The sequence below is a fragment of the Agelaius phoeniceus genome, chromosome 17, assembly GCF_051311805.1.
Source record: "Agelaius phoeniceus isolate bAgePho1 chromosome 17, bAgePho1.hap1, whole genome shotgun sequence".
Taxonomy (NCBI): domain Eukaryota; kingdom Metazoa; phylum Chordata; class Aves; order Passeriformes; family Icteridae; genus Agelaius; species Agelaius phoeniceus.
The window spans coordinates 704,474-727,100 of NC_135281.1; the positions used below are offsets into that span (position 1 = coordinate 704,474).

At 38.9% G+C, this 22,627-nt stretch overlaps 1 protein-coding gene across 18 annotated transcripts in view; it reads left to right on the forward strand.

Annotated features, from left to right (window-relative positions):
• Positions 1 to 22,627, forward strand: part of PHF20 (PHD finger protein 20) — a 71,733-nt gene that overhangs the window by 9,300 nt on the left and 39,806 nt on the right. For 7 of the 18 annotated variants that reach the window (XM_077187557.1, XM_077187568.1, XM_077187570.1 and 4 more), the window contains 9 exons: positions 1,209 to 1,337; positions 5,635 to 5,749; positions 11,356 to 11,527; positions 11,736 to 11,820; positions 12,524 to 12,603; positions 16,004 to 16,388; positions 16,777 to 16,884; positions 17,909 to 18,085; positions 18,876 to 19,055. In XM_077187557.1, the coding sequence (XP_077043672.1) occupies positions 5,667 to 5,749; positions 11,356 to 11,527; positions 11,736 to 11,820; positions 12,524 to 12,603; positions 16,004 to 16,388; positions 16,777 to 16,884; positions 17,909 to 18,085; positions 18,876 to 19,055 (1,270 nt within the window). In that variant the 5' untranslated portion in view covers positions 1,209 to 1,337; positions 5,635 to 5,666. Of the gene's footprint in view, positions 1 to 130; positions 336 to 1,208; positions 1,338 to 5,634; positions 5,750 to 11,355; positions 11,528 to 11,735; positions 11,821 to 12,523; positions 12,604 to 16,003; positions 16,389 to 16,776; positions 16,885 to 17,908; positions 18,086 to 18,875; positions 19,056 to 22,627 lie in introns of all 18 variants that reach the window. The other 11 variants (XM_077187559.1, XM_077187561.1, XM_077187565.1 and 8 more) reach the window with 3 other exon arrangements.

A 22,627-nucleotide genomic window follows, 5' to 3' on the forward strand; every position in this document is an offset into this window, starting at 1 on the left:
TGATTGTTTTCAGTAATGACTATTTATTTCTTTAATTGCACTTGGTAATTCAAATAGATTTCATTATATATTTTTTTTCTGTTAAATTGCTTATATTCCTAATTTCTGCTTCCATGTTGGTCTATCCCAGTCTCAGCACCAGTTGAAACTGACAGCACAGTTACATGAGATGTTGCTGAGGGGATGAAAATGACGTTCTCCAGGCTCTGTAATCTCAGGAAGTGAGGATCTTGTTCAGAGGGTCATTCATGTAACACCTTTTCAGTTTTGTCACCGAGTACTTTGGGATGGTCATGGTTCTGCCTGAGGAGAAGAGCAACTGTAGATTTTTACTGGTCAGTTCTCCTAATCTACTTGTATAAACTAGAGAAAAAGTAGGAGACTGAAATCAAGTACTCAAGTCTTATGGTTTGAGGGAATGTCAGTGGTGAGGAATAAGCTGTTCAGCATTCTTGTGACAGAGATGATGAGTTCAGGATCCAGTTTCTGTTTTGCGTGGCTCAGAGTTCACCTGTGTAGTTGTTAATTGAATCTGGGAAGCTTTTAAACCAAGTGCTGGTGAATATGTAGTTGAGGATGTTACATTGTGCAAATAAGAACTGCATATAGTCCTGTGTCTTGTTTGAAATGTGTCTTTTGGATAGAAGAAAGGGGGTGATGCAGTATTCCTTGAAATTTGTTGCAGTGTCAGGTCTTCCTGTCTAGTTTAAATCTTTCTTGTTCCTGTTACTTAAAAAAGCCCCAAACCCAAAAACTTGCCTGAAGATCTAAGCATTGTGGTTTGAAACACTGCTGTGAGGGACATAATCTGAAATTTATGGTCACATCCAAAAACAGTAACCTACCTGTGAAATGATACACAAAACCATCCTGAGGCAGGAGCAGACATCCTTGGATGAACAGAGGCTGTTCTTGGGTTAACGTGTTTAGCAGGTACAGGAGTTTTTTATCTGTTTTTATGTGTAGGGCAAAACACAGTAAGGCATGGTAGCACTGCTGCTGTAGTCAAAACTTGCCAGGCAGAGGGTGCTTTGTCTGCAGGCAATAAAAGTCTATTGTAATCAGCTTACCAGTACCAATACAGTTTTTAAGTGGTGCTTGTGAGACTTCCACTTAGTCTTCATAAGATGCCATTAGGATTGTATAGTATAAATGGTGTCTGTAAATACTGTTTTGCAGTCTGATATCATACCTTTTCTCATCTGCAGGTGTGTGGTTTCAGCACAGCATGGCTATGGTCATCCACTTGCAAGTTGTTCCGATTGTGGTGGGGACCATGAACTTCTCTGGACTGACCATTCCTGATGGGGGCGTGCATATTGTAGGGGGTGAACTGGGTGAGGCTTTCATCATTTTTGCCACTGATGGAGACGTGAGGCTGGTGTCATGGGTGCAGATGATAAAAGGTCAAAACGAACTACATTGGCGAGTAAGAAAAACCTGATGTACAAAATGTGAATGGACTTAGTCCTTGGCAGTTCCATACATAGATGTGCAAGCAGATTTGGAGCAGTGGTGCTGGAGAGGATGGCAGAGTCAGACTTAGCCTTAGGCTTTGTGGAGTCAACTTTGTCCTAGAAGGAAACAAAACAGGCTTGTGTTGCTTGTCTAGGAGTGGCAGTGTTGCCTGCAGTACCCCAGGTCAGCAATATCTGTGCTGCATCTCCAGGGAATACAAGACAGTCTCTGGGTAATTGCTTTTACTCCTGGTTTTGCCAGTGCTTTTTATTACCTGTCTTACCCTGTAGTCCTGAAGAATCACCACCAAGGTACTGAGTGCTTCCTAGGAGCTGGGACAGCAAGCTTCCCATCCGGAATAAAATAGAAATTCTCAGTGCAAAGTAGGATTATATTTATGCAGACTGTCAAAGTTGATTGTGCTTCTTTATCAGGTCAGAGACCTGTGGGTTTTTTTCATGGTGTTCCTCTTTTTTCTTTATTGTATCCTTATGGCAGACGGAGGGAAATCCTTGGGTTTGGCATGGATGCACAAAAGAATGAAGGAAGTAGGCTGAGTTGTAGAAGTGAGTTGCATTTCTTCTGAACTGCTTATGAAGCAGCACTGAGACAGAATTAAGTTTGAAAGTGGGGCTGATTTTAAGGAAAGGGTTTTGGTGTGACGCTTTGTAAAGGAATGGTTTAATCACTCCACGGGGATTTGGAAAATATTTTTGCCAGGGTAGGTGTGGTTTGGAAAAGGCTGCAGTGATTTTGCAGTTTCCACAGAGGAAATAGGAGGAGAGGCTGTTATTAGTGAAAGTTTGGCATAACTGCTTGGGTTTGCTCTGTCTGATAATATGAAGCAGATTTTCAGTTGCCAGAGAAGCCCACTTCTGTTAGAACTTGGTGATATGCCAGGTTTGGGTCTCTGGAGAGAGTAAGAACAGCTACAGTTGAAGGTGTACAGGACATGCACTGTTAGCAGAGCAGAAAGCCTGTTTTAGGAGTCAAAAACTCTGATCCCTGAAGGGATCAATATTAATGTATTTTCCTCTGCATTGCCCTGAGATAAGTGTGCCTTTGTCACTGATATCTGTCTGATTAGTTGAATATCTTTAAAAGTTAGATTATCTTATGATGACTTTGATGGAGAAGAAAAGACTGTGTCTTTTAAATAACATGTATTTCAATAATACAGATTTATAAACATTTTGTTTTGGAAGTAGTGACTTACCTAAATCCTGAAATATTTGGTTACTGAAACAGATCTGATCTTCATAGAGAAGTAAGACATTATTTTCTGGTGAGGAAAATTTTAGGAGAGATATTCTGGCAAAATATTCTTATTTCCAATTTGTAGCTATGAATGTCTCATCAGTCTGGGGTTGTTTGTTGACAAGCTGTTTTAATGTAGTTCAAGGTTTTTAAGCAATATTTGCTGGAGAGGACAGGGGCAGAAACATAAAACCTCAAAGCAGGCAAGCCCCTGTGTTCAGTGCTTGCTTTCTGAGAAATGAAGTTATCAGTATGGTCATGATCATGCTGGTGAAGCATATTTTGGTGCTGCCTCTTGGCCTAGTTTGTGCAGAGCCATGTCATGGTTCTCAGTAAAAGTTGTGTCTCATGGTTTCAGTCTCACTCTAAGCCTGTATATTTTGGGGTAAAATGGTTGAGACCCTCTACTGAGTAATTTATCTCATGTAATGTTCTGCCAAGTATACATCTGCTTGAGGAAACCATTCCTGAAATTGGCTGTAAATGGAAAAGCCAGCCTGCTTTCATGGTCTGAGGAGCAGGACCACAGTGCAAGCCAGTGGTAGGATGTGAGAGAGAACCCAAAGCAGCCCAAGTTTTGTAAATTTGGAGCGGAGAGAAATGAAGAGTTGGGGAGGAGGGGCCAATGATATGAGATTTTTTGATCACAAAATTTTTTCTCTCTTTCAATTTTGTGACCTACTGCCTTCTAACAAACTTAGCTGAGTTAGTGAAGTGCAGTGTGTGTGTGCTTATACTAATGTTGGTGTTAGCTGACTATGACTAGATGCGTTCAGATTTTCATGGAATGTGCTGCCTCTCTAACTGATTAAATAGCTCTGGCTGTTTTCTTCACATTTCCTATTAGCTGTGATACTCATATTTTTAAAATATTTGAATGAAACCATAGTAGGACCTTCTGTGCCAAAATGAATGTATTTATGGAAGCCCTAATGTGTGTGATCCTGTTACTGAAGTCAGCAGATGTGTATGTTCCTCTCCAGCCCCATGGAGGTGAGCTGAGATTGAATCCCTTTCATCCAGATGGCAGCTCTTACTGAGGAGAACCACTGTGGGAAGCTGAAATAATGCACTGAGAGTGCCTCTGGGTTGGCTTTGCAGGTCCCTCCTTAGAGAAGAGGAAAAATAAGCGTACTAGGGAAAGAATCACCTTGCAGATATAATTTCTTCAAGTGTTAAGCAAAATGTATGTCTGCTCAGTGTTTGGAGGCATGAAATTCCCTTGCTAGAGTGAGAAAGGGATATTTTAATAATGTAAATCTGCAAAGAAAATAGTGGCTATTTGAGGAGTCAGTGGATAAACCTCTTAAAGTATAGCTTTGCACTTGCTGCCTTTTTTCTTTTTATCAAATTCTACGTTCTGATGCAACATAAACTGTAAAACCCCATCCATCTTAAGTTTTTCTTAATTTCCTTTCCCAATTAAAAGTTATGGACTCCTGCCCCAACCATTAGAAGACTGGGCTGATTCAGATCCAGTGTGATACTGTGAGAGTTCAGTCCGATATCGGATATTACTCTAGGAAATTAATTTTTTTCAGTTCCTAGGTGGCTAGAATACTTTGTCTTTTGCTGTGAATCAGACTTACAGGCAATACTATTTTTCCCCCTATACCCTTGCAGGATGCTTTAATAAAGGTGAGGATCAGTCTAAAAGCACTGTTTTAGAGGAAGGCAGCAGATGAACTTTTGGTAGAGAAGTTTTTTTGCAGTGTGGTGATTGAATGGAACTGGTTGGGCTGTCTCTGTGGTCAGCCCTTGGCAAATGGCCTGGCCTAAAAGTGTGGTGAAGGAGTAGCTTTTCCCTGTCGTAAACGATATTCCTAAAGATCTTTGATTTCTGAACCACACTTGAAATTAGAGGACTTCTTCAGGATGTTAATATTTTTGTAGATGCAGCTTAGTTGACACCATTGCTATTTATGCCTTATGTGAACAAAAATACTAGTGCTTATTGCTGTGCATGTCTCCTTCTTCATGTAGTGTAAGACTAGGTTTTTTATTTTAACTCAAATCAATTTTGTCCACCTCTAGTTGAATGTTCAAGATACAACCTTACTCTAAGGACAGTGATATTGAGAAGACATATAAGATATAAGACTTATAAGATAAGAGATATAAGATATAAGACTTAATTGTGTTTTTGGATCTTGTGCACTTGAAGACTACAGGAATGGATCATAATTTGTGTCTTAAAATTACTGGAAACAACTGACAAAAATCAGGAAAAATAGCTGTTGATCAGACTTTTACACTATATGTACCTTGAGATAAACTACTAGAGCAAGATTTCTTAAACTTTTATATTATCTGTTGGAAACAAATATTAATGAGGACTTTTTTTATATTCTGGTTAAAGCAGTGGAGAAGTTGGACAAAAACAATGCAAATATGCAAGGAGTATAGAGAGTCTTCTAAAATTTGGTTTAAAAAACTACATATTTCTAATGTCTTTGAACTTTATTGAACTTCTAGTGATGAGGTGCCATAGTGTTCCAGAGTTTCACTAATGTGGTAGCTGCTGAAAGATTGTCATTGTGTTTGTTTTGCCCACTTCCTGTTTACTGGATTCCTTGTTTTCATCAAAATGGAGAGGGGGACAGAAAATATTACAAAACTTCCGTCTCATTTGTGAATAAACCCTGGGTTGTGTGGTTCTTAATTGACCTGGAACTTAGACCAATGGACAGAGGCTGAGCTTCACTCTTTCATGGTCCAGTAGCTGCCATTTTAAACATACTTTTGGAATCCTTCTGCAGACTGTCACTTGGGAACCCTTGTTTAAAAGATAATTGCCCCCTTACTTTCTGCAAACCAAAATTACACAGTTCCTTAACATCTGGCTTCTGGGAATTATAGTGCATAAGCTTATTTTGTGTATGTCTTGATTAGTGATTGATATTTAATTGCATTTTTCAGGGGAATAAAATCAGCAGTGTTGATATTACAAAATGACAAAACATCCTCCGAATAGAAGAGGGATCAACTTTGAGGTGGGAGCCCAGTTGGAAGCCCGTGACAGATTAAAAAACTGGTATATTTTTAAAACCATTCATCTTATATTAATTTTAAGTCTTTACTATCTATAACATTTTGTATTGGTTCAATATTTAGAGTCATAGTCATTGGTTTGTAGGAAAGTAGTTAATTTATAGAAGTTTATATACCAGTGATTGAGATGGGCAATAGATGCTGGTATGTTGTGCTGGCCCTCCAGAAGTGTATTGGTGTTGTGTCTGGGAATAGGACTGCTCCTAAATCTAGTTGGGACTTCAGGCTCTCATTCTCCTGAGTTCACCCTTTAAGTTCTGTGCTATACTTAATATTGCAGAGCAGATATTACGGAAGAATGAATTCTTTGCAGTACAGAATATCCTTGCTGCTTCCTTTCCTGGTGCTGTTGTGAATTCGTAGGCTCTAAAATCTGATTGAGTTTGTTAGGCCTGTGCTCATATGATGGTGGTCAGCTTTAGAATTAAAGAATTGTGTGGCGAAACATGTTCCATGCTAACAAGTCTGGTCTGGTGCCTGTCTTGCAGCTCTCAGCTGTGAGGAAGAACATTTTTCTTCATGAACCACTGCATTAGGATGATGAAAAAGAGCCTACAAATTACTTAGGCTAACTTTGAGTTTTCTGACTCTATACATTTCAGGTAGTCAGCTCAAAACTTAGCATTTAATAATTCTCAGTGAATGAGAGATAAAATGAAAATTGCCAAAGCCTTCTTAAATACGGGAATTAATTTGGTTTTGTTAGCTCGTTTAGATAACTTCTCTTTCCAGAAGTCATCTGTAGCTGATTTTTATTACGAGGTCTCTGTGGGTTAGATATGATTGTACTTAAAGCTCTGGAACCTGCCCAACAGGTGAAGTGTGCAAAGTCAGTATTGAAAACTATTTGGGCATCTCAGGAGGATGGTGCACTGCCTTAGACACAGGGGATTTATTCCAAAACGTCTTGGTTGCATGCGGAGCATGTTCTCTCCAGTACAAGGGCATTGGAGTTGTGAAAATGAGAAAACATAGCTCTTTCCATAAAGAACGTAAAATATGAACATTAAATCCTATTCACACATTAATTTAGCTTAGCTGTGTATCCAAGACTTGTGTAGGTAAGCAAAGATCTGAACCTACCTCCATTTTTTATATTCTTGAGTTTTGTTAGTACAGCAAAAAAAATTAGTTAGGCTTACAAAAATAAAAATAAGATCTCTTAGCCTGTCTGTAATGTAGGCTTTTTAAAGATGCAGTTTGGTGTAGCTGCTGTTTCAGTAAGGCTAATAACTTGTGTCCATGACTCTTATCCTTCTGATGTTTGCTCAACTACAGTGTTTGAGTGTACGTAACTCTTGCACGGGAAAACTTTGTGTGGGGGAATTCAACAACCTGCTTTACTTGCTGCATATCCCTTGGCTTAAATTTGAATTTTGGGTGTGCTATTTGTTCCATGTTCTTTGGTTTTTTTGGAAACACTTGATCTTAAATTACCTGTCCTACACACAATGCTTTGCAACTCCGGTCTCACAACTTAGTTATGAACTCTCCAGTTCTGAAATCTTTTGTTTCCTTGCTAAGCTTTGAACTCTGGATTGTGTACATTTGCATTTTTAGGGTTTCTCAATCAAAATTTTTAAGAGCTGGGGGCTTAGCAAAATTGTCAGTGGGTGTGGATTTATAGAGGTCAGCAGACTGGTTTTTTTCTCTGCTGCTTACATCTGCCCCTGTGCATCTGCCCCAGGACCACTCTGTGATGTGGTTACTGTGCACTCCTCTAGGGGCACAAGATTTTCTGTTTGCTGACACTCGCTCTTCCCTTTGGAGGTCCAGACTTTTCTTGTGTGTACTTTTGTTGCTGTATTGGTGCTAAAACATAGTCACAAGTTTCCTGTTTAGTTAAAGTGCTGGCTTTGATTTCTGTTCTCAGTACCAAATACATCAGTCAATTCATCGCCCACTATTACCAGTCTATTGGCAGTGATGCTTTGGAAAATATTTCATGTCAGAGTGCCATATACCTCTCTTTCATGTCAATGGCTTGTGCTCCAAATTGCTAGTTAAGGACTTCCAGGGTGTTTGGATGTGTTGTCAACCCTAATGAAGAAAAAACACTTTATGCCAGCAGAGTAGTCAGTGTGGAGCCTGCTCCTTGTCAAAGTGCAAAGTGAATTTTGCATCTTTACTGCGCATTCCAGAGGTTGCTTTGTTGTATTAGGAGTCATAGCATATTGGCAGTGCACTGCAATTCCTAGTGCAGTTGTCTGTCACGTCCTATACTTTGAACTCCAGGGAGCACAGTGAGAACTTCTGGTGTTTCACTTTAGGTTCTTAGGGCTTGGATTGATGCATCAAAACTGTCATGAAAGATTTGTCTGTTGGCCTCAGGTTGCTATAGGGAGAGAGCCTCTGTGGATGCTGAGAGGTCTCATAGTGCTGGAGTTCAGAGGATGGAGAGAGACTGCTGCAGTAGGGCAGTCTGGGGATGCTGTGGCCATGGACATGGGCACACTGTTGCAGCTGAATTGACTTTTTGAAACCTTTTGCATTGAATCATTTAAAGTGATTGAGTGATGTCTAGCTACAGCCTCTCTTACTGAAAAGAGGATGACTGCATGGATGCCTGCAATAGGCAAATGATGTTACCTTTTGTTACTTTGTTATAATGATATATCCAAGTTTTTCTGTGTATTGTCTGAGTAAAATGGATGTGAAGGGGCTTCTGATTATGGTTAGAGCTCTTGAGTAATATTGAGTATGGTGCTACCCTGTTAAGATTCAGATTGTCAGCCCCATGAGTTCAGTTTGTTCATGCTGTCAGGAATTGGTCTCTAAGTACTAAAAAGATGAACCACTGTAACTGTTGTCATTCATGGTGCTGGTTCTCCTGAATGCTTCCTTTCCTCTCTGCATTGCTTTGACTGCACTAAGCTTGTCCCTTCCTAGTTCCAAGGGAGTGGGGGTTTATAGCAATTCTGGTTTGGTATGTAGGAAAAGAGAAGGGAAACAGACCTAGTCCAGGGAATTTCCAGATATTTACCTCTTCCCAGAAGAGGATAGTTTTGCCCCTCCTGTATGTTGCAAGATGTTGTCTCCAATTTCACAGTGTTTCAGATAAACACTTAAATCAGTACCATTTGGGGTTTTCTTACCCAGGATCCGTTTAGCTGTCTTGAATATCCATTGAGTCAGCTGAATACTTCCAGTTGTGGTTTGGGGGAGGATGTGTTGGGCCACCCTGTACATATCTTAGTTGTTCTCTGGGGCCTTATCAAGGCTTCAGCTATTGGCCTTTCACTTAGTGTATCCTCTCATAGTATTTTTTTTTAACAAACAAGTCTGAAGTTCTTTGAAGTTACCCCTCCCCTATGTATGTTCTTTGGAGGAAGTGTATGGGTAATGTTCTGTTACTCTTTATAGGTCTGTGAGCACTTGTGCCTCCTGATGTGGTGCGCTTGCTCAGTTCTACAAAAGGTGTGGGAGGAAGGAAGCTTGGCCTGTCAGTCCATAGTGCTCAGGGCTGTTGAGAACCTATGAACCTTTCTGTGACCCTTTCTGTTTTGTTTAGTGGCTGCCAGTGCTCTCATCTGAAAGGAAAGTAGTGTCCTGGTGTCAAGGTCTGTCAGAGTTCATGGGTAGGTCTAGCAGAGCTTGTAATAGGTTTACTGCTTCAGTCAAGAGCGCTGAGTGTATGTTAACTAATGTTTATTGCTTCAGAAAGAGAAGATGTTGAGGCTTTGCAGCATGTTCTCCAAGAACTGAAAGCTCTAGCTCAGCCACACTCAGGTAGACTGAAATTTGGTTTCATTGTCAGATACTTTTTTGTTAATGATCTTAACTCCCGTTAGTGAAGTGGGATAGGTGCAGATGGTACTGATATATGATTCTGGGATGACAGTTGTGGTGGAGAAAGTTCCTTCTTTTGCTGGATGTGAAGCAGAGAGCAGTCTTGCATCGTTGAATTAGCTGGCTCTTGTAACTTGGGCTTGTCTCATCTCAGTGGTAGAAAGTGGACTGTGCTTCCTAGAGGTGGCTATCTGTTTGGACAGGATTATTAGCTTTGTACTGAGTCAGCACTCTGCCCTTTTTATTAGCTTCCTCTTCATCATTGAAAACTCTAAATGAGTCCTAGGCATACTGCAGTCCTAATGGCAATGGCAAGGGCACCCTTCTGGCTGCTCTCTTGTTGAGAGGATATGGGATTTCTTATCTGGTTTTGTGCTCTCAGATTGTAGAGAATGGGAGGCTGATTTTTGTCATTATCTGTACTTAGTGATATCCAAAAATAATGTTTAGGTTGTGACTGTAACTACTGCCCCCTCAAGAGCTTGTGGAGGACAGTACTTGAGTTACATAAATACAAAGTATATTGACTGTAACAGGAAGAAAGTTTTTTTTTTTTACAAGAAGTTGATAGCCAGTTACAGATGTCCCTGCCATAAATGTCTCCCATTGGAATTCCTGTTCTCCACAGCCTTTGCTGCATGCATTTTGGTAATACATGGGGATGAACTAATGGCAAAGCTTGACGTGTGTAGCAGCAAGTATCCTTAGTCTGTAGTTGCAATGTAAGTCTCTAGTGTGGCCTATTCATAGCTCTTTGTGAAGTCATGACTGGACATGACTTAGATCTGCTGGAGGATTTCAGTTGTAGGTAGATTTGCTTTCTCTTTGTATAGGGTTGTAGAACAGTAGCCTGGGTTGCATTTGTGTCTTAATTCATACATGTCTAGGCTTTACTGTTGGTATCATGCTTGATCTTTTTGACATGCCACTTCTTTCTACCGCTTGTTCTATCTTTCAAGTGTGGTTTACCAGATAAAGAATACTTGTGGATTTGAGTTTTGTCTTCAGCCCTTTGTTCAAGAATTCACTGAGGCCTTGTCTTTCTTCCAGAATACTGAAAACACCAACAAATGGAAATTTTCTCCTGATGTTACTATTGTGGAAGGGAAAGCTTTGTACTTGGAATGTTTCCTTCAGTTGCAATAGTGAAATAGATGTGATTCTGAAATCTGTACTGAAGTTACAAATTACCAATGCAATTTAAAGAAATACAGAGTTTGCAAGGTCTTCCTGATCAGAAACATTTGAATTTGACTCATCTCAGATTCCCCTACTGCTAATGTACTAAGAAGTTTATATTTAAAAATCCCAGGATTTTGCAGATGAAATTTAACTTTGAGATTCTAAAACTTAACTTACGTTTAGTGCCTGCAGGAATTTTGGTGTTATATTGGTTTATGATGCCTGGTGATGGGTATCTTAGAGAAGTGAGTGTATTGGCACCCAAGTGTTAGTCTTGATAAGAGTGAACTGAAGCTATTGATTTTGTAAAATGTGATATGTCTAGATGTAGGGAAGATCTTTCTGATTTCTGAATCTGTAGTTAAATTTTTTTTTCCACACCAGAGTAAGAACTCCTTAGTTGTCTTCTCTTGCTGCAGCTAATGTTTGCATTTTGTGTTCAGTTTGGGGTTTTCTTATGTACTTAGCTCTGTCATTATGTAGCATCTTTATTGTTTATACAAGTGGTACATCAAATTAAAACGATTGGAGGAGCTAAACTGAGGTTAATTTGTATAAAGTGTCTGAGACAACTTACCTTATTCATAATTAAAATATTTTAAATCTACCTTTGACTAGGTATCCAGCACACATCGAAGAAATTGATTATGAAGAGGGTAAAGTACTTATCCATTTCAAGCGCTGGAACCATAGATATGATGAATGGTTTTGTTGGGACAGTCCTTATTTGCGCCCCCTAGAGAAAATACAGTTAAGAAAAGAAGGATTGCATGAGGAAGAAGGTTGTGCAGTAAGTGGAAATTTGAAAATATTTGTAATGGTTTAGTGTGCGTTTGTATGAATGATGACCTTTAAAATGTTCACTGTTGCTGTGTTACCTTCTGTGTAAATTTTATGATTTCTTCTAAACATTGGAAAACTAGTAATTGAAATGTTTTAATAAAGTTGTATGTTTCAGTAATTCTCAGATAAAGACACTTTTAACTACTGTTTTGTAGGGATTTCATATCAATGATCGGGTATTGGCATGTTGGTCTGACTGTCGCTTCTATCCAGCCAAAGTTACTTCTGTTAACAAAGATGGTAAGGATTCCTGGTTTTGTCACACTTAGTAGTTATGTATTTCTAATTGTGCTGGAAACTCATTTGGGGGAGAAGATACTACAGCAGATGGAAATGCTTTGAAAATGCAATTTTGTGTTTTAGATGTGTTTTAGTCTGTCATTAACTTTTTTAATCTCTTACCTTGTTTACGAGAAAAAAGCTTTCTGCTGGGCTATCCAGTCAGTACTTGCTTTAAGTATATATGTGAGAAAAGTTGTTTCTTAAATTTGTTTTTATTGCCTATAAACTGCAATAAAACCTGTTGTCAGAGCTGCAAAATCCCCTTAAAAATCAGAATGGGAGGGGGAACTGTGAATGATTTGTTTTAGTTCTGGGCTTGCTTTAGATTGTCTGTGTTGTAAGATCAAGGAGAAAAGAACTGTGTGATTATATATTGCAATTATCCACCAAAAATATTTTGGGGTTTTGTGAGTAAGGTGCATCTGGGGAGTAATTCTAAGATGAGACACGCACCTTTATTTTGACCAGAATTGTTTTGGATCACTTTGCCTTGTCTCCCTGGCCTGTGATAAGAGCTCTGTGTTGAGGATTCTGAAAACACAGGTAAAGCAGCTTTCATCTAAGCTGCTGATTGTGCAGCTGGAGTGTTGGAGCTATTAGCTGGTGCTGTGTTAAATACCTGCTGATCTTTGAACTCTTACACTTTGTTTTCATATTTTAGGTACCTACACTGTGAAATTTTATGATGGTGTAGTTCAGACAGTCAAAAACATTCATGTCAAAGCTTTTTCCAAAGATCAGGTAAGTATGGTGCTTGTGCAGCTAGTGTATTCTTAAATGAGCAGTTCAGGTGGCTGGATTTGGTGAATTATATAATGTGAAATTAATGAAAAATCTTTACTGATAAAATACACTATGTCTGAAATAAGGTCCCTTAAAATGAAAAAGGGTGATGAATATCTCAGGAAAGGGAAAAGGGGACTTAATTTCTCTTTCATTAATGGGAATCTCTTAAAATGAAATGTGAATCTTTGTGCTGTGATTTGCAAAGCTCTCAGGTTCTTTAAATGCACCTTTTGAACTAAAGAAGTCATAGGTATATAAGTAAAACAGATTTCTAAAAGTCATTAGAAAATTCAGAATGTACATACTAAAGTTATTGGTAAGGTTTTGAATCACACTGTGATTGTTTTACCTGTTTGCAGTTACTTTAAATATATATATATATTAATATGTATACATTTGTACACACATATATATTTAAAAATAAAGGAGTGACAGCTATGGAGTGGACAGAAACTGTTCTTTTCCAAAGTAACTGCTTAATATTCATGAGGCACTTAAGGAGCATGGCTGTTAGTATTTCACCTCACAGCTTTGAGAAGGTCAGCTTTTTTTAACTATTCTTGTTTCTTTTGTGTGGTTTGGCTGTTTTACCAACCCTTCACTTGCTTAGCGCAGTGGGTTCAACCTTCACCTCATGATAGAAAGTAGTAGTGAGCCATTACATTTTAAAAAATGAAATTCTCCTGCTGATGGTGAGGAGGAAGAAGTGCTGCTCTGTACTTTGATTTTCATATACAGGCATGTAGGAAAGGCTGATCAAGTTCTGGTCTTGAGTAACTTGGTTAAAACTTCTGAAATAAATGCTTCAGAATAATTTTCATTACAGACAGGGTTTTAAGTCTGATCTCTTGTCACGCATTTCTGTGTGGTAACTGTAGTATGTGGGGTTTTTGGTCATACTCTCTGCCTTTAGTTTTCTGAAACTTTAAGTTTGAGCAAAGAAATTGAATCTGTCCCCCCAGTACAAGTCTTAAACATAGATTCCAGTAATGAATGTCATTGGTACAATTTATATTTGTCACTGTTGTGGAGAGGTATGGCAGTCCTCCAGATTTCTGTATCTGCCAGGCTGGATTGGAACACTGTTTCACGTTTGCCAAAAGTGCCCTTGATAGCTTTTAAATGGTTATTGTTGTGTATGGTGGAAAGTTGACTAATACTCACAAGTGAACTACTGCAGAATCTTCATTTCCATGAGAAATATTTTTATGATATTTAGCGTTAAATAAATGGAGTTGAACAATCTGAAGAAATACTCTGCATAAGTAAACAAAAATATTTTGTCTCTCTTTTAGGAAGTTTCATGATACTGCATAGCTTTGGAAAGTTCTGAAAGGAGATGAACAGGGGTTTTTAGTTGGTTCTTTCTGTTTTCTCCTTTTATCCTTTGTCGAAGATTTCTCTCAGCCCAAGAGAATCTCTTTAATTATGCTAGAACATTTTTTCTGTCCTTTAGCATAAAAAAGCATAAAGTGAGCATTTCCTAGTGAGCTCTACTTATACAACCAGAAGTAAAGTTTGAAAAAAAAAAAACAAACGAGCTACCAGAGTGCTCAAGAATCAGAAAAAACAGGTACAGTAGTAATGTAGCAGCATGTTGGAAGTGGAGAGGAGGTGTCTTGTGCCTGTTCTTCAAGGGGAAAGAGTGTAGTCATGAAGGCAGACATGGCTCAAATCTTAGTACTTGTTGAGGAAAAAAAAAAGTGCTCCCAACCATACAATTCCTGAAGGGAGCAACATAAGCAGGTTTTTTACAGTATTAATCTGTCCCTGTGTAGAGTATGTAACTGGCTATGTTGAACAGCGGTGGTAAAATTCTAATGACCTGTAACTGTAACAATGTGCCTTTGCAAGGACACACAACTTTTAAGAGTTCAGGAACACCAAGAGGTAATTCAGACATACTGTATTCATGATTCAGTTTCTTGAGAATATTTTGACTAGGATGGCTTAGGTGTGTTCCAGTACCACGTATTTGATTCAAATCAGATGGTTTTGTAAGCATGGGAGGTGTTGAAACGTAGTTGCCTGAAGGCTGTTTTTTGAGGTGGTAGGTGTTCATTTGTTTGTTTGGGTGGGTTTTTTGTTTTGTTTGTTTGTTTTCCCCTGATGTTTGAGTTGCTGCTCCCCTGAAGCTTCTCCTGTAAGGAATTTACAGAATACAAACTTCTAGGATGTCTGGAAAAAGGAATGCTCAGACGTGTGAAAGACTTCCTTCCCATTTACCTGTCTGTTTTCATGGAATATACAGAAATTTCATTTCACGCTTTTAAACAGTGACATTTTTTAAAATCACATCTGTACCAAGCATAGTTGAAATAATATTATAGAGGATGGAGCAGATTGCATGTTCACCATTTTAATGCAGCAGTATTATTTCTTAAGGTTACAGTCTGAAAATACCTTAAAAGGTATCACTTCATGTAAGCCACAGATAGACAGGAATGCTGTAGTGGGATAAGGCAAGATGTAGTGCAGTACGAGGAAATAGTCAGTCTTAAGTGGATTCTCAGAATGTCATATGGCTTGAATCACGTGTTCCACTTCATTTCCCCAAGCGGGTGTTGAGGTATTTAGTCTTTCCGGTCCTCTGATCCTGGGTCAAAGTTCAAAATTGTTGGGCCCTATAGAACTGTGTCTGGGAAGGAGCATGGTTGCTCTTTAGTGCTTCAATTAGGCTACAGGAAGAGAGAAGTTAGTTCAACTAAAAGCAGTGTTGATACATGACCAATATAAATTCTTAATCCATGTGCAAAGGTAGAAGATTTCTGTTCATCTAGGACAGCCTGTAGCAGGATCACTGGAAGGGGAAAAAAACATAATCAGCATGTACCATCCTCCCTGCCCCTTCCCAGTGGTGTAAAGCCTGATCACAAAAGGGGAAGGACATGGAGTACCCTTAGCAATAGTAGCAGCAATGATTAGTGCAAGCAAACTGTGGGTCTGTTTTGAATGAGACTCTTCTGTGAAAGGAAGAGAGTTTGCACATCCAAGTGATTGACCTGTCTGCTGTTTTCTCTGCTCCTAACTCCCACTGTTTCTGCAGTGTCCCAGGTAGGTTTTATGTAGTACTGCACAAGCTAGTAGGGCCCCAGCCTACTTCTGGGAGCAAAGGAACAGCAAATGTCTTCTGCCATTGTGTGGTGAAGAATGGTTTTCTTGCCCTGTCCTGTTCACATTGCACTGGTCCTTCACCAGTTCAGGTGCCTCTAAGTTTTAATCTGTGGGTTGCAATAGAGTGTGTACTTGTATCACTTGAAAAACTGGACAAAGATGCAGGTCTGCTAAATACAAAGGGGAGGGGTGGCTTTTAGACTAGAGTGAGTTGATTTTCCTGTCATTCTCTTTATTCTAGAATATTGTGGGTGATGCTAAGCCTAAGGAAAGAGGTAATGAAATTCCATCATCTCCTGAAAACCAGAAGTTTAAAGAGCAGAGGAAAGCAACAGGTAATGCAAAGAAAGACGAAGATGAAAAGACATTAAAGACTGAGAAACGAGTTAAACAACCCGATAAAGAGGGAAAATTTGTAGTCATCTCGGAAAAAGGCAAGATCTCAGAAAAGAATATATCTAAGAATGGAAAAGAAGATAAAGAGAATATATCAGAGAATGATATGGAATATTCAGTAGATACACAAGTTGAGAAGAAGCCTGAGAATGACAAGGTAAAGAGTCCACAGGAAAATGCGAAAGAAACTAAGCGAAAGCGTGGCAGACCACCAATAACACCTCCTGCGGGTATGTAGCCAAGCTTAAATGTTTAGGCATGTACCAGAACGCTTTTAAACTTACTTAAAGGAATAAGCAGGGTCTTGCTCTTTCACAGCCTAAGTCTCTAGAAACTATTAAAAAAATTTAAGTTCATCTTCGTTCAGGACAGTCAGGAACGTGCTGAAATTTGGAGCCTTGGTGGTTTGGTCAGAGATTGGATTTAGGCAAGTAACCATCACGTAATATAAAGCATACCTGTCGCAGGGTTAAATACTACTATATGGGTTTTAGAAGGCCATATGAAGCTGTATATATGCAAGTGCTGTGTTTTAGATTGTGAGGCTTGGGAATTTGTGTTAAAGTGTTTCACAGCTTTGTATTCAATCAATTTTTCTTCTGTTATGTAAATACGTAGAGCCAAGTTCTCAGACACTGCAGCCCATAACTTTAGAGTTAAGACGTCGGAAAATACCTAAAGGATGTGATGTTCCATTGAAGCGTCCCAGAATTGAAAAAACATTGTGTGAGTTTTTTGATATTCAGCTCTCACACTGTGTGTATGTGTGTGTGTGTGTGTGTATAAATATAAAAATTCTTCAGGCTTAATGGGTGGGGGAGGGATAAAACAGCTCTGGTATTAATCTCAAAATGTGATAGATGCAATGACTGAAATGCAACACCTGTTTTTCATAAATTTGCCATTCATATGTGGCATCATCATGCTGGAATTCCCCCCTAAATCTTGGAAGTTGGTTTTGGATAAAGGAGGAATAAGTTGTGAGCCTTGATGCAATAGATGTATGGGTGGCAATATACAGAAGGCTATAGAAGCCTTAGAAGTTGTAGAAACTCTTCAGTTACTAGATGAAGGATTAAAGCAAGGGCACTTTAATACTATGTAAATATTCATGCCACCGCAGTTGAATAGCTTCTACTTTATCATTGTGTGCTTTGTGTGGAGGCTGAAGAGCTTGAGTGTGTTGATGAGGAAGGAAGATTATATTCTCTGTAATAGTGTCATGGCCAAGGAGATGAAGATCTAAAGAAAACTCTTTCCTTAATACCACAGTCTTAAACTTCAGTAAGTGTAGGTTATCCAGCTCAGTCATGGCTTTTGATGTGTCTGAATTGTCTCATCTAACTCTTGGTATTATTTACGTCCATGGAACAGTTTGTTTAGACCAGCTACACTATAAGGTGATGAACACACCCCCACTGCTCTGCAGTATGCTTCTGTGTGCATTTACTCAGTGGAATCTTTTTTTCTCAGTAAGAAACTAGTAAGATACTGATCTGTATTCATGCTTCAAATCTGTTACTAGAAGAAAAAAACTTGAGAGCTTTTGCTGTATTTTTATGCTTATTTGTAGCTTATTGTAGCTTTTACAGAGGCCTAATTTTCCAGGCTTTTTAGCTTTTGGTGTTAGCCTTAATCCTTAAAAAACACACTTTGAAGGGAGTCGTGGGGAGGGAAGAACTTGAAAGTTTGCTTGTGATCTGTTTGTACTCCTGTAACTGCATGGTACCATTAAATACAACTGTTCCAGCTCAGGAAAAACTTAAGAGCTCTTCAGATAATGCTGAGAGAGACCAGATCAGGAGGCGATCTTCAAGACTCTCATCCAGTATTAGCCATGAGATTTTAAATACAGATCTTGTCACAACTTCCACGGAAATTCAGACTTGGAAAGATGCAGTACCTAACCAAAATGAATCTGAGAAGGGTAAGTGCCTTCACAGTGTACCTCAGATTTTTGTGACGAGGTGGTCATGTAGTTGTTGCAAACTCTATATTTTCAGTTGCTTAACCTGCAGGCTCCATATCTGCCATTAAAACCTGTTTGCATCAGCAGGGCAGAGAAAACTCATGGAAAGTTTCTATTGCTCTGCTGCTCGGATTGCTTTTGGCTTTTGATTCCCTTTCTGTCGGTAACCTCAGCATTTCCCTCGGGTGATGGGAGCTTTTCCAGCAAAGGAGAGCTTCATAGGCTAAAACTTTCCAAGGAAATAGTTTTTTTTTGATTGGTTAGTTTTCTTTTGTAGGGAATGCAGGTTCTGATTGTGAAAATGAGGTAATTTCAAAGTTTTAACGCTTTCAGGTTGTAGAAGTAACAGCCCTAGTACTGAACTCTTACAGTTCTTACAGATTAATCCTATTGTTGAACACTAAAAGCATCAAATGGGCTGCTTTTATGCTTAAGCAAGGTTGAGATAACACTCCCTTTTCTGCCCTGTGCTTCACTGCCTTTCCCTTTTGAGGGAGCTCTTGTAGTGTTACGAGATCCATCCTATTCTGGGCTAGAAACAGTTAGCTTGTGTGTTTATAAGCAGCCTGTAAGTTCAGAGGGATACTACAAGTTAGTTGTGTCGCAAAAATTTTGTGTCAAGAGCATGGATGGGTATTTTATAATGTGATGAGGATTCCCCCTCTTCCCCCCCCCCCCCCCCCCCAAAATGTTCTGAAGTATGCTTTTGTATGCATTTTACTCAGGGGAAATTTTTTTCTCATTCTAGTCCAGTTAGAAATTCCTGTTGAATCTGACCAAAGTTTTGGTGAAGAAAGATCACCTGGAAACACATTGCATAGCACAGCACTCAGTACACATGCCAGTTTGCAGGAAGAAAAAGCTGAAGACACTGAGTCTTCCTCTGTTCCTGTCAGAACTCAAGAACCTTCTGCTGCTACAGGTTCAGGTTTTTCATACTTAATGTTGATGCATTTCTTAAGGCAGCCGACACCAGGTGTTTTGTACTTGTGCAGGTGTTAAAATGGTGCATTTTTGCAATGTTAACTTTGGTTAAAAAATGCATATTTTTATTCCTTGTGGACTCAGTTTTAATCTTGTGCTTTGAAGTTGGACAGCAATCTTAAAAATGGAAATTGTAATTTTTAAATGACTTTGTCATTTTTGAAAACTTCTTGTTTTCAGTGTTTGGAATTCTGGATTAAATTGAATTTAACACCATAAAAGGTCAGGTTCTTTTCTCCTTAATGTGCTGCAAGTATGTGGTAATATTACTGTTTCTGCTGTTTAGAAATCCTGATTGTGCATTTTTATATCCTTTTGTTTAGACTTGGAGACTTTAGTACAAATTTATGAAATAGTTCAAACATTTTGGTTTGAACTGTCTTAATATATTTACTCTATTTTCTTTAGCTGAGGAGTGTTCTTACCTTGCCTTTTCAAATTAAAATTTCCTGTGCAGATAGTAGACTGTCAAAACATGGTGCTGTCCTGTGATTATTTCTCATAACTTTCATCTTTGGATCTACAGCTAACTGGGGAAACTTGAAGTACATATTTTCTAGTTTATGCTCTATTTAACAAGTTTAATTTTAAGTGTAACCGAGCACTTGGAGAGATTTACGGTTTCTCAGCATTGCTGGAGTAAACTGTGTGTTGTTTGTTGGTTATTTTAAATTTACCTCTTGTTTGCACTTATCTTCTCTCACTCACTTGGGTGTAAGTAACTGTTCAAGTCACATGTCCTCTCCCTTTCCACTACTGGGTACCCTCAGTGCTGGAAGGAACTGACCTCTTCACTTCGGTTGGATGTGTAAATGAAAATGTATGCATTTACACTATTTAGAAATACAAGCTCTTTTGATCCTGGTCTCCTTCAGCTGTTGCTGAGCATTTGTAATTTGGGTTTAAACTCGGGAGAATTCCAACAGAATGTTTAGTATTTTTGTGTGTAGTGTCATTCACATTAATGGAATGTGTGGGAAGTAGCCTGAGCTTGCTTCAATGGATACAAGCAGCAAAACTGTGGGAGCAGGGCTTGGCTAACACCTGCCCAAAGGCTCTGATAGGGTTTGTGCACTCTTGTTCCTGGCTCTTTTGTCAGGACTTGAGCAAGCTAGATTATAGTTAATTTGGGAATATTTATTCACATTGCATTCTGACCTGAAGTACAACACTGTTTTTTATGTAAAAATACACACTTCTGAGTCTGGATTTTATTTAATTGAAAATTGTTTCAGTTAACATTAGAAATCAGACATGCACCTTGGTGGACATCCAGATGTGGCAAGCAAGTGTTTTTATTGTAAAGGATTGGTGATAAAAACTATGCAGGGTCTTGGAGGAAATCCTGTCACCTGAAATCCAACTGCAAAAATCTACATTTCCATACTTAACCAACATTAAAAATGTTATTAACAAGCAGTTTTAGAAAATTCATATATTCTATCACAGATAAATCCTTTGTAGTTAAAAGTGGATCTGTGTTTCCTTCTCTGTGCTCTGTCTTGGTTGTGGGATTGTACTGGTACACCCCAGTGCTGATGAGTTGCTTGATAGGGGAACAGCAGGGCTTGGTATTTTACCTGTTGGTGGTGCATGTGTAGCAGCATGACAATGACAGGCACCTCTAGGTGGGATCTGAAAATACCTCTGAAAATCTCCAGTGGCTTCTCCTCTTATGGAGGGGTAGATGTGTTGCAGAGCCCAGGCATGTGGTCCTAAAAATAGCTGATGTTGGAGACTGGGAGCTGATTTAAATAATTTATGGCTGATTATCAAGGGAACAGATAGGCTCCAGATAGTTATGCTTCATTAGTCTGCCATGTGTTTGAAAGAGATTTGGGTCTTGGGCAGGGGGCAAAGTACATTGTTGGTGGGTAGGTCTGTGTGGGAGAAGAAGGGTGTCTGTTGCATGTGAGATTCCCATGAAGTACAGCATGGAAGTTAGTTATTGGTAGCTTTGCATATGTAGAACAAAGGCAGTATTGTAACCCAGTATTACCATTATTATTTGTCTGTAGACTTCAAATCTAGTCACTTAGTGAGAATGAATTATCTTCCTGTAGGAGAATACTGTAAAACCTGTGTTTCCCTCAGTGTGATTTGTTAGTGTCATTTTGGCATTGTTGAGTAGTACATTCTAGTAGTACAAGTTTTATGTTGCATGATCCTTAGGAAGAATGTTATTTTTATAGCATTTGAATATCAGGAATTTTTAAGGACATAAGCATTCCTTTTAAAGGATGTTTTTCTAGTCTCTGGTTGGTAGATGATTCAAGATTAATAGTGGTTGCAGACATTTATAACAGCAAACACAGTCTGGAGTCTTCCTGTGACTGAGATGTTTTAAAATGTAGCATGTTCTGAAAGGGCAATATAGCACTGTTTGTCACAAATAAAGTTCCTTTTTAAAAAGCTTTACCAAAATTCTGAATAATTACATGTACTGAAAGATTAGAATCCCGTTCTTCTGGCTTTTGGCACCTCTGATGACAAGGGACAGAAGTGATCAGAATTTAGTTAAATCAAGCTGTCTTTCCAAAAAATATGTGACAGTCAGTTGGCAAATTTTTGTAGCCAGTTAAAGGTCTGCATACATCAAAACAAGCATTTCATAGCTGTTTGTATGAGTTTACTCTTAAAAATTTCTTTAAATTTAAAAGTGAGCTGCCTTTGCTTTGCACACATGCACTATCCTGTTTGTAGTTGTATTGGCTAGCACTCTTGAAATTACTTATTTATTTGCATAGACATGCATCAGGGATTCTATTTGCCTTATACTTACACCCGCTTTTCTGATTTTGTTCTGTTAGCTTTGGGTGTCAGTTAAGGAGAAGCATAAGCCCTTTTCATCAGTTTGAAAGAGCTGCTATTTCTCCTGCAGCTCACCTCAGTAGGCTTTAATCCCTTCACGGTAGTGTGAAAGTTGTATTTTTGAGCCTAACAAGATATGGTAGGTAACTGCATTGTGCCTTGCTCACCTAAAGCTCCCTAGGGTGGGGCACGTCAGTCTGATCGCAGTGTTTCAGTTACAGGTCAAAGTACAGGTAAAGCCTTCACATCCCCCCCACCTGGCCCCCCCCAAAGGTAAGTTGAGGTGTGAGTGGTGCACTGCAAGGCTTACGTTCTTTACTACCCAGTACAGGCTGCTTTTATTGGTACCAATTTATTTCTGGCACAGGGAGAAACTGGTGAGTGGAATGCCATAAGAAATACTGTCTTGAGTAGTTCTTGCAATGCCAGGTAATGTTACAGCTCAAAACCCCATAAGTTTATAAATATGTAATGATCAGTGATTATTGATGCTGTTATGTATTTCTTACACCAGGCATCTGCTTCTGTGGATTCTGGATGCACTGGAAATTCTTGGATGCTGTCCTTACCTAAATTAACTTGAGAATAGCAATTAAGCAAGATGGTTTTTGTTTCACAACCGAGATATTGTGAGGGTTTTTGAAAATAAAGGAAGAAATGTAATTTGAGAGCTGAAATGATGAAACACTTGGTGAGCTCAGGAAA